The 13680-nt window shown below is 35.7% G+C and overlaps 1 protein-coding gene across 4 annotated transcripts in view; it reads left to right on the top strand.

The window, feature by feature from the left end:
* The window catches only part of sbno2a (strawberry notch homolog 2a), a 37855-nt gene that overhangs the window by 10320 nt on the left and 13855 nt on the right, over positions 1–13680 (top strand). For 3 of the 4 annotated variants that reach the window (XM_016449664.1, XM_016449663.1, XM_016449662.1), the window contains exons 6-20: positions 412–480; positions 573–678; positions 2861–3021; positions 4074–4207; positions 4309–4399; positions 5467–5610; positions 5938–6055; positions 7174–7279; positions 8119–8272; positions 8379–8555; positions 10457–10554; positions 10744–10826; positions 10910–11092; positions 12266–12387; positions 13583–13676. In XM_016449664.1, the coding sequence (XP_016305150.1) occupies positions 412–480; positions 573–678; positions 2861–3021; positions 4074–4207; positions 4309–4399; positions 5467–5610; positions 5938–6055; positions 7174–7279; positions 8119–8272; positions 8379–8555; positions 10457–10554; positions 10744–10826; positions 10910–11092; positions 12266–12387; positions 13583–13676 (1840 nt within the window). The remainder of the gene's footprint in view (positions 1–411; positions 481–572; positions 679–2860; positions 3022–4073; positions 4208–4308; positions 4400–5466; positions 5611–5937; positions 6056–7173; positions 7280–8118; positions 8273–8378; positions 8556–10456; positions 10555–10743; positions 10827–10909; positions 11093–12265; positions 12388–13582; positions 13677–13680) is intronic. The other variant, XM_016449665.1, reaches the window with a different exon arrangement.

The following is a 13680-nucleotide window of genomic DNA, read 5'->3' as shown; positions in this document are numbered from 1 at the left end:
TATATATATATTTAATTGTAATAATATTATTTTATTTTATTTATTTATTTATTTTTGTCTTTTTGTCTTCACCCAAAAATAAAAAAAAGTTGTTCCAAAACAGTAGCCATTGACTGCCGTAGTATTTTTGTCTCCATACTATGGAAGTCAATGGCTACCATCCACTAATTGGTTACCAGCGTTCTTCAAAATATCTTCTTTTGTGCTCAACGGATGAAAGAAACTCAGATTTGGAACAACTTGAGGTTGAATAAATGATGACAGAATTTGTATTGTTGGGTGCACTATCCCTTTACTACTCACCACCAGTAAAGTTTATATGTGTTGTCAATAATATTAGCTTGTAGAGTCTCATTTCTCTTGTGTAAATTTCATACGAGTGTTCAACATCACTGTATCTGTGTTCTTCAGCAGAACCTGAGGGCGTTTCCTGGTAGGTTGGATCCACCTATCCTGTCTGCGTCGGTCGCAGGATTTAAGGTAGATCCTCTTTTTCTCTAATACTCTATCCTCTGTTTCACCACATTTCATCATTTTTAGTTTTCTGCCCCTTCATTCCTTAATTTCTCCAGGCTGCTGCTCCTCCGCCGCCACTGGAGGAAGAGGAGGAGGCAGATGAGGAAGAGACGGAGGATTTGGGGCATGCGGACACGTACGCCGAATACAAGCCATCCAAATGTAAATAGACATGCCGTATCATATTAATCTACAGCACATGAGTGGGCAGTATGAGCCAAATTTGTATTTTTATATCCTGGTAATGGTGTATAACATGACGTAGTGATTTTAAGATCCTTGTGGATCCGTGTTAAGATCCTTCTCAAATATTTTAAATGGTATATTGTAATATTTTAAAGGTTTAAATGGTATAGAAATGTCTTAATTATCAATTTAGGAGGTCTTAAATTTAGAAACTGAATAACAGTAATCACGATACAGCCTAATGTGATTATTAAACTTCAAAAAGCATTGATTTAATTAAATTAATCCAAGCGCTGCGCGTTCAAAGTCAAAACTCTGCGCAGTTTCATGTGCTACAGGCTCGCAATCAATTAATACCATGCATTTATGCCAAACAATTGCTTATGATGTACTGTTAATGCATAATGACAATGTTTTATAGTGTTTATACTGTAATATGTTGTAGATGCTTGAAAGTCCATATTTGATCCTTTTCATCTTTTTGAATGAGCAGCTGGAAGTAGCAACACAAACATTTCAAAATAAGAGTCCCGGTGTATTTTGGACTTGTTTATAATTAAAAGTCCTACATTATGCATAAAATCTTTTTCCTCCCTGGTTATTGGTATCTTGTTAGTATTAATTCCTTATTTAATGTGTGCCCCATGCTGTCTAATTAAGTAAAATAATCTGAGATACATATGATTTTATTTGACTTTTTATTTTATTATATAGTAGGAAAAAAATGGGGGAAAAAACATGACGTTAAAGCGTATCTTAATTTAAACTTTTATTTTTATTAATTTTTTTTTTGTTTAATTTTTGCATTTAAATGTAGAGAATATAAGTGAATTAAATTTTTTTTAAATAATATAGTTTAATATAATGCAAGATTTACTTTCGGCCCAAAGCAGGGGAAGTCGTGGCCTAATGGTTAGAGAGTCGGACTTGTAACCCAAAGGTTGTGGGTTCGAGTCTCGTACCGGCAGGGATTGTAGGTGGGGGGAGTGAATGTACAGCGCTCTCTTCCACCTTCAATACCATGACTGAGGTGCCCTTGAGCAAGGCACCGAACCCCCAACTGCTCCCCGGGCGCCGCAGCATAAATGGCTGCCCACTGCTCCGGGTGTGTGTTCACGGTGTGTATTTTCATCGTGTCTGCCCAACGATTCTACATCACTGCCTGTTTAGCCCCGCCCAACGATTCTTAATCACTACATGTTTAGCCCCGCCCACCTATTCTCAATCGCTACATGTTTAGCCCCGCCCACGATTCTACATCACTGCCTGTTTATCCCCGCCCAACGATTCTCAATCACTACATGTTTAGCCCCGCCCACTGATTCTACATCACTGCCTGTTTAGCCCCGCCCACTGGTTCTACATCACTGCCTGTTTATCCCCGCCCATCGATTCTCAATCACTACATGTTTAGCCCCGCCCACCGATTCTACATCACTGCCTGTTTAGCCCCGCCCACTGGTTCAACATCACTGCCTGTTTATCCCCGCCCAACGATTCTTAATCACTACATGTTTAGCCCCACCACCGATTCTACATCACTGCCTGTTTAGCCCCACCCACTGGTTCTACATCACTGCCTGTTTATCCCCGCCCAACGATTCTTAATCACTACATGTTTAGTCTACATGTTTTGAAACTAAAAGACGATGCTGTGTTGAATATATCGGATCTGACAGTAATGTCGCACCACACAAGTGTGAGGAACTGTTTTTATTACGTGCTCACTATTGCTTTGTTATTACAGATCGTTTGACATGTACTTGTGCGTTTTTAACCTAAATCACAGCAGCGCTCATCTGTGAAGGATGTAGCTGTCAAACACACACAACTGTTAGCCAATCACAGCAGTGAACGTTTACTTCTGAGTCTACAATCCACCACACCTATTCAAACAGAGCGATCAGATGAGAGAGGGTCAAAACAGGACAGAAAATAGCCTATTACTTCTGAATTATGATGTTTTTTGATGTAAAAATCTTGATAACATTATAAGTGGACTTCAGAGAACAGTACAAAATAATAAAAAAGCCAGTTCATGACCCCTTTAAAATGAATAAAAATCATGCTGCCCAATCCCTCTTACAGCACAAATGCAACTTGATTTCATATTTTGTGGTGCTTCCGTGGCAAATAATTGCTCTGTTCACATGTGCAGCTACTATAGGAGTCTCTCACCCTGACATCGTGGTGGAGACCAACACACTGTCCAGCGTTCCTCCTCCTGACATCACCTACACACTGTCCATTCCCCCCAGCAGCATTAGCTCCGGCCTGCTGTCCGCCCTGCAGCTGGAGGCCATCATCTACGCCTGCCAGGTACTCTCTCTGCTCTTCTCTTTCCACTCACTGATAGGGTTGGCTAATGTTTGAATTTTATCGATTCCATTTCTTTTTGATTCCCAGTTTTGATTCCAATGTGATTAAATAATGATATCAAACATTTATCCTGTGTCTCTTTTTTGCAAACCATTTATTGGAGCTGAATACCATGAACAAAAATCAACAGGCTACATAAAAACTGGACTCTTTAAGAGCTGTTTGTGTGTAAAATAGAACTGCATGATTCTGTATAAATTGAGTTTTTTTGTTTTTTTCCCACAATGGAAGTTGTGGTTCTCTCGTGATTCTGAAAAAAAAAAAAACATTAGACAACTAAACAAAATCACATGTAATTTTTGAATTAATGATTCAAGATGTACTCGTTTCATTACTGGATGAATCAGCGTTCTTGAACTAATCTCTTGTATGATTCAAAGACAAATACATTTTAAACTTTTATCCCAGTACTTCTGTGATTTGAATGTTTGTAACAGAAATAATGATACTGTGTGTCTGAAAAGACTGTGAAGCCGTTTCATTCATGACAGATGACAGCTGCTCTCTTTAGGTCAATGGCAGCGTGAACGCAGATTTATGTTCAGATCACACTGATGTGATCGTACGCTGCACGGACGAACCATGTGATCACAACATTGATTGCACACATCAAAGGTTGATGAATGAAACAGACGAATCATTGTAATTTAGGAATAGACTCACGTTGGTGTTTGAATCGCGTTCGCAATCTTTAATGATCTATTAAATTAATGTGCTTTGTCATGTTGGTGGTGACACCTCTCTTGCAACATGTTTAGCTATCACAGATATTATACTTAGCTCTTTTGGCTTCTGATCGCAAACGTAGCCAAACTTTGGAGAGCTTAGATTAGCGAGCAAGGTCCTGGCAGATCGCTAGGTCCGGTCCTCACAGATGAAGAAAAAAAAACCTTTCCGATTCTGGAATCGGAATCGATTTTTGATTCCCAACCCTACTCACTGATGAGTTTTGTGTGAATGTATGAAATCGCCTTTGTGCTCGTGCTCATCAGCAACACGAGGTGATTCTTCAGAACGGTCAGCGAGCAGGGTTTCTGATCGGAGACGGAGCCGGCGTCGGGAAGGGCCGCACGGTGGCCGGAATCATACTGGAGAGTTTCTTAAAGGGACGGAAGAGAGCACTATGGTAAACACCCGCATGCATCCCTAATGTTCACGTTCAGTCATGACTCATTATTCGTTCTGATGAATTGATGCATAACAGAGGGATTTTTCTGGATATTTTAGGTTCAGTGTGTCAAATGACCTGAAGTACGATGCTGAGAGAGATCTCAGAGACATAGACGCTCCCAACATCCCTGTGTTTGCTTTAAATAAGGTTTGTGAACTGAATCATCTCTGCTTTATTTTCATCTGTGTTGTATATATTCGATCAGGGTTTTCCAGACGTGATGGATCTAATTAGGCTTTGTGAGTTGATGAAAAACAAATAATTAAATCATAACAATGTCAAATTTACATAAATAACAAAAAAATAAATAAAAACAACCAAAATAAAAAAACTTGCTAAAAATATTTTATTTTTTCAAATATTAAGAAGTATTTTTTTTTGCTTAGTTTGTTTATTGAACTTTTACAATAAAAACAGGATAAAAATACAGAAGAATAGTGAAAAATATTGTATTTTATTTGTCTACCTGCATTTTGTGTGAGCATTAACCGACATCAGAGAACTGTGAACCAGCGTTATTTTAGAATTATTTACATACTATTAAAGTATTTATAATTTCAATTTTCATTTTAATTTAGTTTTAGTAATCTTATGTACTTTGATTATTTTGTTATATATATTTTTTAATATTTAAACATTTCTAATTCTCGTTTATATTTGTCATCTACTTATGTTTTATTTCAGTCAACAACATTTATTTTTAATCGTTTTAGTTTTGGTTTCAGTTAACAACACTGCCTTGAACCTGCGAATATATGGTTAAATTGTCGAAATATGAACTTAATATCTCAGATGGACTTCAAGTGCATTTTATGTCAAAGGGCTTCGGCTGACAAAAATGTTTGTGACGATGTTATACAGTATTCATAGAGGTAAAAACAAGGTATGAAAAATACGCCAGTAAATGTTAAAGTATCTCATGAGAGCATCACAATCACACAGCCACTTTTGTAGCTTACTTTTAAAAATGTTTTGTTTTCTGTTGTATGCATTAGCAAAAGTTGTGTGCCATGTTTTCATTTATTATACCCCAGCGACTTAAGACTGCTTTTGTGCTCCAGGGTCACATATTTGTGTGAACTAGTAATATTCAAAAATCTACTTGTATGTATTTTGCTTTCTTGCGCTCTGGTCTGGAGACTTTGGTTCAGTCATGTTACTTATTTCTTGTTGGGTCATTAAATGTCTATGTCTGCTTTTCCTCTTTCACACAGATTAAATACGGAGATATGGCTACCTCAGAGGGCGTTTTATTCGCCACATACTCAGCGCTGATTGGAGAGAGCCAGGCCGGCGGGCAGCACCGCACCAGACTCAAACAGATCCTGGACTGGTGCAAACCCAACTTCGATGGAGTCGTATCCTTCACTTCCAGCTTGTGCATGCATTTGAAATCTTCTAGAAAGTAATGACTTTAGCTGGAAATCAACATTCAGCAGTATTTGTAAACCTCTGTGGCATAAATTAGTGTCCGTTGTTTTCAAAGGGGACTTATTTACAAGGTTGCATGGTGTTTTTGCTTCTTTACCTTTAAGAATAACATGATATGCAAATGATCTGTGTTATGATTGGCTAACCTCTGTGTAGCATCATAGTTCACACAGTAGCTGAATACTAATTAACTCTTAATAAGCATGAACAAAAGTATTGTAGCAGTGCTGTTGACCCTTGACCTTTAACCTCAGATTGTGTTTGACGAGTGCCATAAGGCTAAAAATGCGACCTCCACCAAGATGGGTAAAGCTGTCCTGGACTTGCAGAACAAACTGCCCCGGGCGAGAGTTGTGTATGCTAGTGCCACAGGTGGGTGTTTGTAAGATTTTTATAATGTTTTTTTTTTTTTTTTAAAGAAGTCTCTTTTGCTCACCAAGGCTGCCTTTATTTGATCCATACAGCAAAAACAGTAATATTGTGAAATATTATTACAATTTAAAATAACAGCATAATTTCAGCATCATTACTCCAGTCTTCAGTGTCACATGATCTTCAGAAATCATTCTAATATGCTGATCTGCTGCTCAAGAAACATTTCTGATTATTATCAATGTTAAAAACAGCTGTGCTGACAAATATTGTTGTGGAAACTGTAACTTATTTTATTTTTCAGGATTCTTTGATGAATGCAAAGTTTAAAAGAACAGCATTTATTTGAAATATAAATTTTTGTAACATTATAAATGCCTTTACTGTCACTTTTGAGCAATTTAATGCGTCCTTGCTGAATAAAAGTATTAATTTATTTAATTTCTTTCCCCAAAAAAACTTTTGAACGGTAGTGTATAATGTTACAGAAGCTTTCTATATTCAGCTTTGTCATCACAGGAATAAATATTTGTAAATAATTTACTTTAAATATTTTCAAATATATTAAAATATACATTTTTTTTTAATAATATTTCACAATATTATTAGTTTTACTGTTTTTGATCAAATAAATGCAGCGTTGGTGTGCATATTTTTATATTTTCAGTTTTCATTTTCATTATGTTTTATTCATTTTGTTGTTTTTAGTAATTTTTGTTAGTTCTAGTATTACATGTCTAATTTTTTTATACAGTTAAATAGTTTATATTTATATTTTATCTATATATATTATAATAGTTTATAATAGTTTTAGATATTTTAGTACATCGTTTAACTAAATGAAATTGAAAAGTGTTGCCTTGACGACTAGCTGAAATAAAAGTTTTTTATATTTTATTTTATTCCAGTTAAAGTTTTTTTTTTTTTTTTTTAAGTTGCGAAGGTTTTTTTTTTTTAATGGTTAGATCTTTTTGATTTGGTTGATTAGTTATTTTCCAAAGTAACCGTAGCCAAATCCCCATAAAAAGGGTTCATTATGGTTTCATGCATTCTGATCTCTTGGTCTTTGTGGATTCATGAGATCTGAGTTTTCTGCCTACACCATTTTCGCTCTACAGGTGCTTCGGAGCCAAAGAATATGATATACATGAGCCGACTGGGGATCTGGGGGCAAGGAACACCATTCAAGACGTTTGACGACTTCCTGCATGCTATTGAGAAGAGGTCAGAGGTCATGCTCAGTATCACAGAGATCAGTGCTGTGTCCCAATTCGCATACTATCAGTCCTAAATAGTATTAGAAAATAGAATTAGTATGTCCCAAATCATAGTATGTTTAAAAAAAGTATGCCAAAGATTCCCGGATGGTCTACTACTTCCGGTTAGAATTCGAAGTGCAGATCGATGCACACTCTAACGGCTAATATTGCCCACAACACATTGCGCGGTGGACGACGATTCAATTAGAACTACAAACACGCATTAAAAGTGTTAAAAAACTACAAACATGGCGGATATACGCGACCAATGGACAGGTAGATAAACGGATTTGAGTGATAAATAATCAATGTCTAACCTGATGAAAAAATATAAATTTAATGTTATCCACGTTATATTTCATCTGCAGCAACACTGAACTTTTATAATGATATGTTTGGTCATTAACTTTTTAATGCATCATTATGCAAACACATGAGCAGAGTTCTCGGCATGATAGACCCACGACTAGCAGATCAACGTATCTCTTTAATTTCTCTCCAATACGGTAGGAAATGAAATTAAACGAAATGTGGATGATGTTAACTGTGATAAGATGATTGACAGAGCAGTTTAAACAGTGACAGAATGCACATAACTAAGCAACAGAGCGTGCGTTAACGAAGCAGCTATGACGAAGTAGTATGTTCCAAAGCTTGCCTACTATTCTTCTACATACTCAAAAGTATGTACTTTTTCTTCACAAAAAGAGTACATACTTTTAGGGCATAGTATAAGTAGGCAAATTGGGACGCAGTCATTTCTCCTTTTATCTGACAAAACAATTGCTCATGTTCATGTTCCAGGGGTGTTGGTGCCATGGAGATTGTTGCCATGGATATGAAAGTGAGTGGCATGTATATTGCACGCCAGCTGAGCTTTTCCGGAGTGTCCTTCCGTATAGAGGAGATTACACTGGACAAAGACTTCAAACTGGTCTACAACAAAGCAGCTAGACTGGTGAGAGAAACGCTGACACAGACAGCCTGGGGGACTTGTGGCTGAATCCTTTTGTCCCAAATAATGTTTTAGATGGAAGTTAAAGTCTTTTTTTTCCTCTGTGTAGTGGGCCGAGGCTCTTGAGCTGTTCACCACAGCTGCGAAGACGTTGGGTATGGCCTCCCGTAAGTCTCTGTGGGGTCAGTTCTGGTCGTCACACCAGAGGTTTTTTAAGTACCTGTGCATCGCCGCTAAAGTCCGTCGTCTGGTTGAACTCGCTCATACTGAGATGCAGCACGGCAAGGTGAGTCAGTGATTAAGATTTGTGCTTTCGCTCGTTGAAAATCCATGGAAAGGTTTGACTGGGTTTTAAATATCCTTACGCAGTAATAGGGCTGCACGGTTAATCAAAATTAAGCTGAAATCACGATATATGACCCTGGAGCACAAAAGCAGTCTTAAGTTGCTGGGGTATATTTGTAGCAATAGCCAAAAATACATTGTATGGGTCAAAATTATCGATTTTTCTTTTATGCCAAAAATCATTAGGATATTAAGTAAAGATCATGTTCCATGAAGATATTTAGCAAATTTCCTACCGTAAATATATCAAAAATGTATTATCATTAGTAATATGCATCGCTAAGAACTTCATTTGGACAACTTTAAAGGCGATTTTCTCAATATTTTGATTTTTTTTGCTCCCTCAGATTCCAGATTTTCAAATAGTTGTATCTCGGCCAAATATTGTCCTATCCTAACAAACCATACATCAATGGAAAGCTCGAAAATTTGACACTTAAGACTGGTTTTGTGGTCCAGGGTCACATATGACTTAGTACGATTATCAAATCGCAAAGGCTGCACTTATAAACCGATTGCTAAACTAAAGAGAAGCATTAAAGGATTAGTTCACTTCTGAATTAAAATTTACTCACCCCCATGTCATCCAAGATGTTCGTGTCTTTCTTTCTTCAGTCAAAAAGAAATTAAGGTTTTTGAGGAAAACATTCCAGGGTTTTTCTCTATATAGTGACAACTTCAAAATCATCCTACATCGCTGCAGAAGTACTGACCCAGTGTTTACAAAGTGAACATGCAAAGAAGGTCAAAGCCCTTTACAAAAAACGGTAAAACGGCGATGTAGGACGATTTAAAACGATTTTGAAGTTGGAGGAGAAAATGAGATGGGAGTTTTTCGATATACCCTAACTGTCATGAACCGGAATGCACAGAGTGCAAAGATACTACATATTACAATAGTAGTATATAAAATATTACAATAATATTATTTCTTATTTTTTAACATTTAGTAATAATAATAATTTTGTGATTATATAATGTAAAAAGTATAAAATAACAATAATATATTGTAATAATATTTCAAAATGTTATTTTTACTGTTTTTTTAATCAAATAAATGCAGCTTTGGTGTGCATATTTTTATATTTTAAATGTTCATTATAATATTTTATTAATTTTGTCGTTTTTTTTGTCGTTTTTGTTTAGTTCTAGTATTACATATGTCTATATACTTTTTTTATTGATTTTTAGCTTTAGATATTTTGCTACATCAAGTTTAATTAAATGAAAACAAAAATACGATACGATAGTAATATATAAAATATTACAATAATATTATTCTAATTTCTTATTTTTTAACATTTAGTAATAATAATAATAATTTTGTGATTTATATAATGAAAATGTATAAAATAATAATAATAATGTATTAAGACTATAAAATAATAATAATAATTATTATTATTATTATTTTATAGTATTTTCAATATATAATTATTATTGTTGTTGTTGCCATTTTATGGTCTTATCAGTATATAATTACAAAATTTTGGGCCAAACAAGCACAGCAAACCTGACACTTTTTTTACATGGCAAATGCAATATTTATCAGGAAGAACAAGTATTTAAAAAAAGTATCACCTAAATGTATTTTAGATATTTTGTCTAGTATTAACCTTAAATGTCTTATGTAGCTTCTTGTTAATTATATGACTTTTGATATTTATTTTGTTTTCGCCATGAAGATAGCCTTGCTGCTGACATGCCGTAAAAATAATCAATCAATCAGTTATGTAATTACACCTAACTGGAAAGTTTAATTCATTGTGGGAAGCCTGTATTAAGTGTTTCACTAATTGTGCCGAATGTGGCTCCGCCTCTCTCCCGTGTCATTCCAAACAGTGCATCGTGATTGGCCTGCAGTCCACTGGAGAGGCTCGTACTCGAGAGGTCCTGGACGAGAACGACGGACGCCTGGACAGATTCGTCTCCGCTGCTGAGTGAGTGTCTCAAAGTCCATTTCCCACGGTCTTCTTCAAAGAGGAAAGCCTGAAATCTCCAGCAAATCACAGATAGACCAATAAGAATCAACTATTATATAATAATCAATATAGAAAGGATGAATAGCTCTGTGGTTATGAGTCACTGTAGGTGAACTGGGTTGAGATTTGTGGGTTTTTGTCCTGTAGGGGGGTTTTCCAGTCATTAGTTCAGAAACACTTCCCAACACAGAAACCTAAAAGAGAGAAAAGCGCCGCAAGCAAGAGGAAACGTGAGTCGCATCATCTTTTCCTTTGAGGATCATGCATTATTGTGTTTGTGGTCTTTCTGAAACCGTTTCTTTGTTTTCTGAAGGAAAACCCAGAGGCCGGGCTACAAAATTTCCAAAGCACCGTGTGGAAGTGGGCGGGGTTATTAAAATCAGTGATGATTCAGACTCCGACTCGGATGAGATCGACAGCGACTCTGACTCCTCCCCTGAATCGCTACAGGACAGTGACGATGTGATTTTCTTGAACCACATCAACGGGCCTGCTGGTAGGTTGTCTTAAATGCAACATAGTAGGGCGGCACAATTAATCTAAATTATATCACAAAGGCGATAAATCGCGATTAGGCAGAAGCTGCGATTGTCATGCGTATCTTTCAGTGAAGCACGGTTCCGTGATCAGCAGTAAATCTCCATCCGAAGGCCAGAGGGTGCTCTTGCGCTGAAACTCCAAATACACCCCGCAGAAGAAACCCAGGAAATCCCTATAGCGGTTGCTGAATAAACAGAAGATTTAACTGCTTTCATTAATTCAACGTAACTAATAAACACACGACTACGACAATATATGGTTTATCTGAGTTCGTCTTATTATAATTTTGATTATAATAAAATATATAATAATGCAATGCTAATCGACATAGCCTTTATCACTGCTTAGAATACTATGAAATATGTTATCCATGAAATCCTGAATAAACAGAAGATTTTACTGCTTTCATTCAACGTGACTAATGAACACGACAATATATGGTTTATCCAAGTTGTCTTATTATATACTTTATTATAATAATAAAAATTATAATAATGCAATGCTAATTGACATAGCCTTTATCACTGCTTAGAATACTATGAAATATGTTGCGCACCTTACTCTGTGCAAGAAGCCACATCATCTTACAGAAGGATTTACTTCAAACACTCGATTGACGTTATGAAGTGAGTTTGGAGTAAAAACATGTTATTAAATGTGGTATTTTCACGTGCTTCCAGATGGAGCAGAATTTACTACACAGATCCATAGTTCACTGACGAGCTACGCAAACAGCTTTCAGAATCGCAGAACGATTTGTTTGATTTCGTAATCGTGCAATTAAATCGTCTGCGATTATGAACACGATTTTGCGTAGCTTGTCAGTGAACTACGGCTCTGTGTAGTAAATGCTGCTCTATCTGAAAGCACGTGATGGAGATTTACTACTAATCACAGAACCGGCTTTACTGACAAGATACGCATGACAATCGCATTCGATTAATCGTGCAGCCCTACAACCTTGTCACTATGTGTTCTGAAAGAATTTGCTCACGCCGTCCTGTTCATTCAGGAAGTGCAGCTCACGCTTATTAAATCAGGGCTAATTTCAGTCTAGATGGCTAAGCCACAAAGGAGTGATTAAGGTCTGTTCCAGACTCTGCTGAAGTCATCCTCTGTGTGTTTTCAGCTAAACTAGAAGAACTCAAGCAGGGGCTGCTGGGTAAAATAGCAGAGCTGGGGAAAGAGCTTCCGCTTAACACTCTTGACGAGCTGATTGACAGGTTTGGAGGACCAGAGAAGGTGTCTGAGGTGAGGAGTCACTGCAGTGCATCGTGTTGTCGCTCACAAGTGTGTTTGAAACAGTTACATGAACACTAAATATAGACGGCAACATTGTAATTTTCATATTACTGACTAACGTTTAGTCTCAACCACTGACAGCACATCTAAGCATTCACAGACCATCTGATGGAAATTTCACACAAGAAAGATGAGTTTTCTCAAACTCTGATTCAAATATGACAATTTTTTTTTCAGTCTGCCAGGAAACCAAATAAAAACTATTTAAAATAATTTTGGTTAATTGAAATAAAGCTAAAAAATAAGCAAATACAGAAACTAAAAAAAAAACATCCAATACATTACATGTATAATTTATAATACATAAAAATAAATTATTAATAAAATAGCTAAATAATAAAATCAGTATTACATGAAAACTAAAAAAACTTAAATGAAAGTTTTGTTGCCCTGGAAAATGTTGCAAAGAAATGTTGCCCTGGGAACTACCTGAAATAAAATAAGTTTAAGTACTACAATTAATACAACTAAAAATGAATTAAATATTCATTTAAGCTAAATAGGAATATTAAAGAAAAAGAAAGAAGGCTAGAAGCCCTGGTTACTACTTGGAATAAAAAAAGTTTATGTTGAAGTACTAAAATTACTAAAAGTACAATGGCAATAAATATAAATATATCTATTTTTAAAAACTTAAATGAAAATGAGAAAATTAGGTAACTGCCTTATATAGAAAAGGTTTGTTGAAAGTACTAAAATTGCTAAAATTGCAACTGAAATAAATATAAATTAAAGCTAAAAAGAAACTTTTTTTTTTACTTAAATGAAAATGAGAAATGTTGCCCTGGCAACTGCTTAAAATAGAAAAAGTTAAAACTAAAATTACAACTGAAATAAATATAAATAAAAAAATTACAGATAAAAATATATATATAAAAAAGAAAATGACAAAAAACTAAATTACTAAAACTTAAATGACGTGAAAATGAAAACTGAAAATATAAAAATAAAAGCTCATTCAAAATATTAATAAATACTATAATAGTATATAAATTACACAAAAATAACACTGCTCTTAGGATTTTTTATTTTTTTGAGACACTTGGTGCTTGTTCACATCTGTGTGTTAGACTCACAATGTGATGTTGTTTTACACAAGTTAAATGCTAAATATATCTGTGTGTGTGTGTGTGTGTGTGTGTAGATGACGGGCCGTAAGGGACGTGTAGTGCGGCGTCCTGATGGCAGCGTTCGATATGAGACCAGAGCGGAGCAGGGCTTGACCATCGACCACGTCAACGT

The sequence above is a fragment of the Sinocyclocheilus anshuiensis genome, unplaced genomic scaffold, assembly GCF_001515605.1.
Source record: "Sinocyclocheilus anshuiensis isolate Anshui unplaced genomic scaffold, SAMN03320099.WGS_v1.1 scaffold1433, whole genome shotgun sequence".
Classification (NCBI taxonomy): domain Eukaryota; kingdom Metazoa; phylum Chordata; class Actinopteri; order Cypriniformes; family Cyprinidae; genus Sinocyclocheilus; species Sinocyclocheilus anshuiensis.
This window is presented reverse-complemented; position numbering and strand designations above follow the sequence as displayed.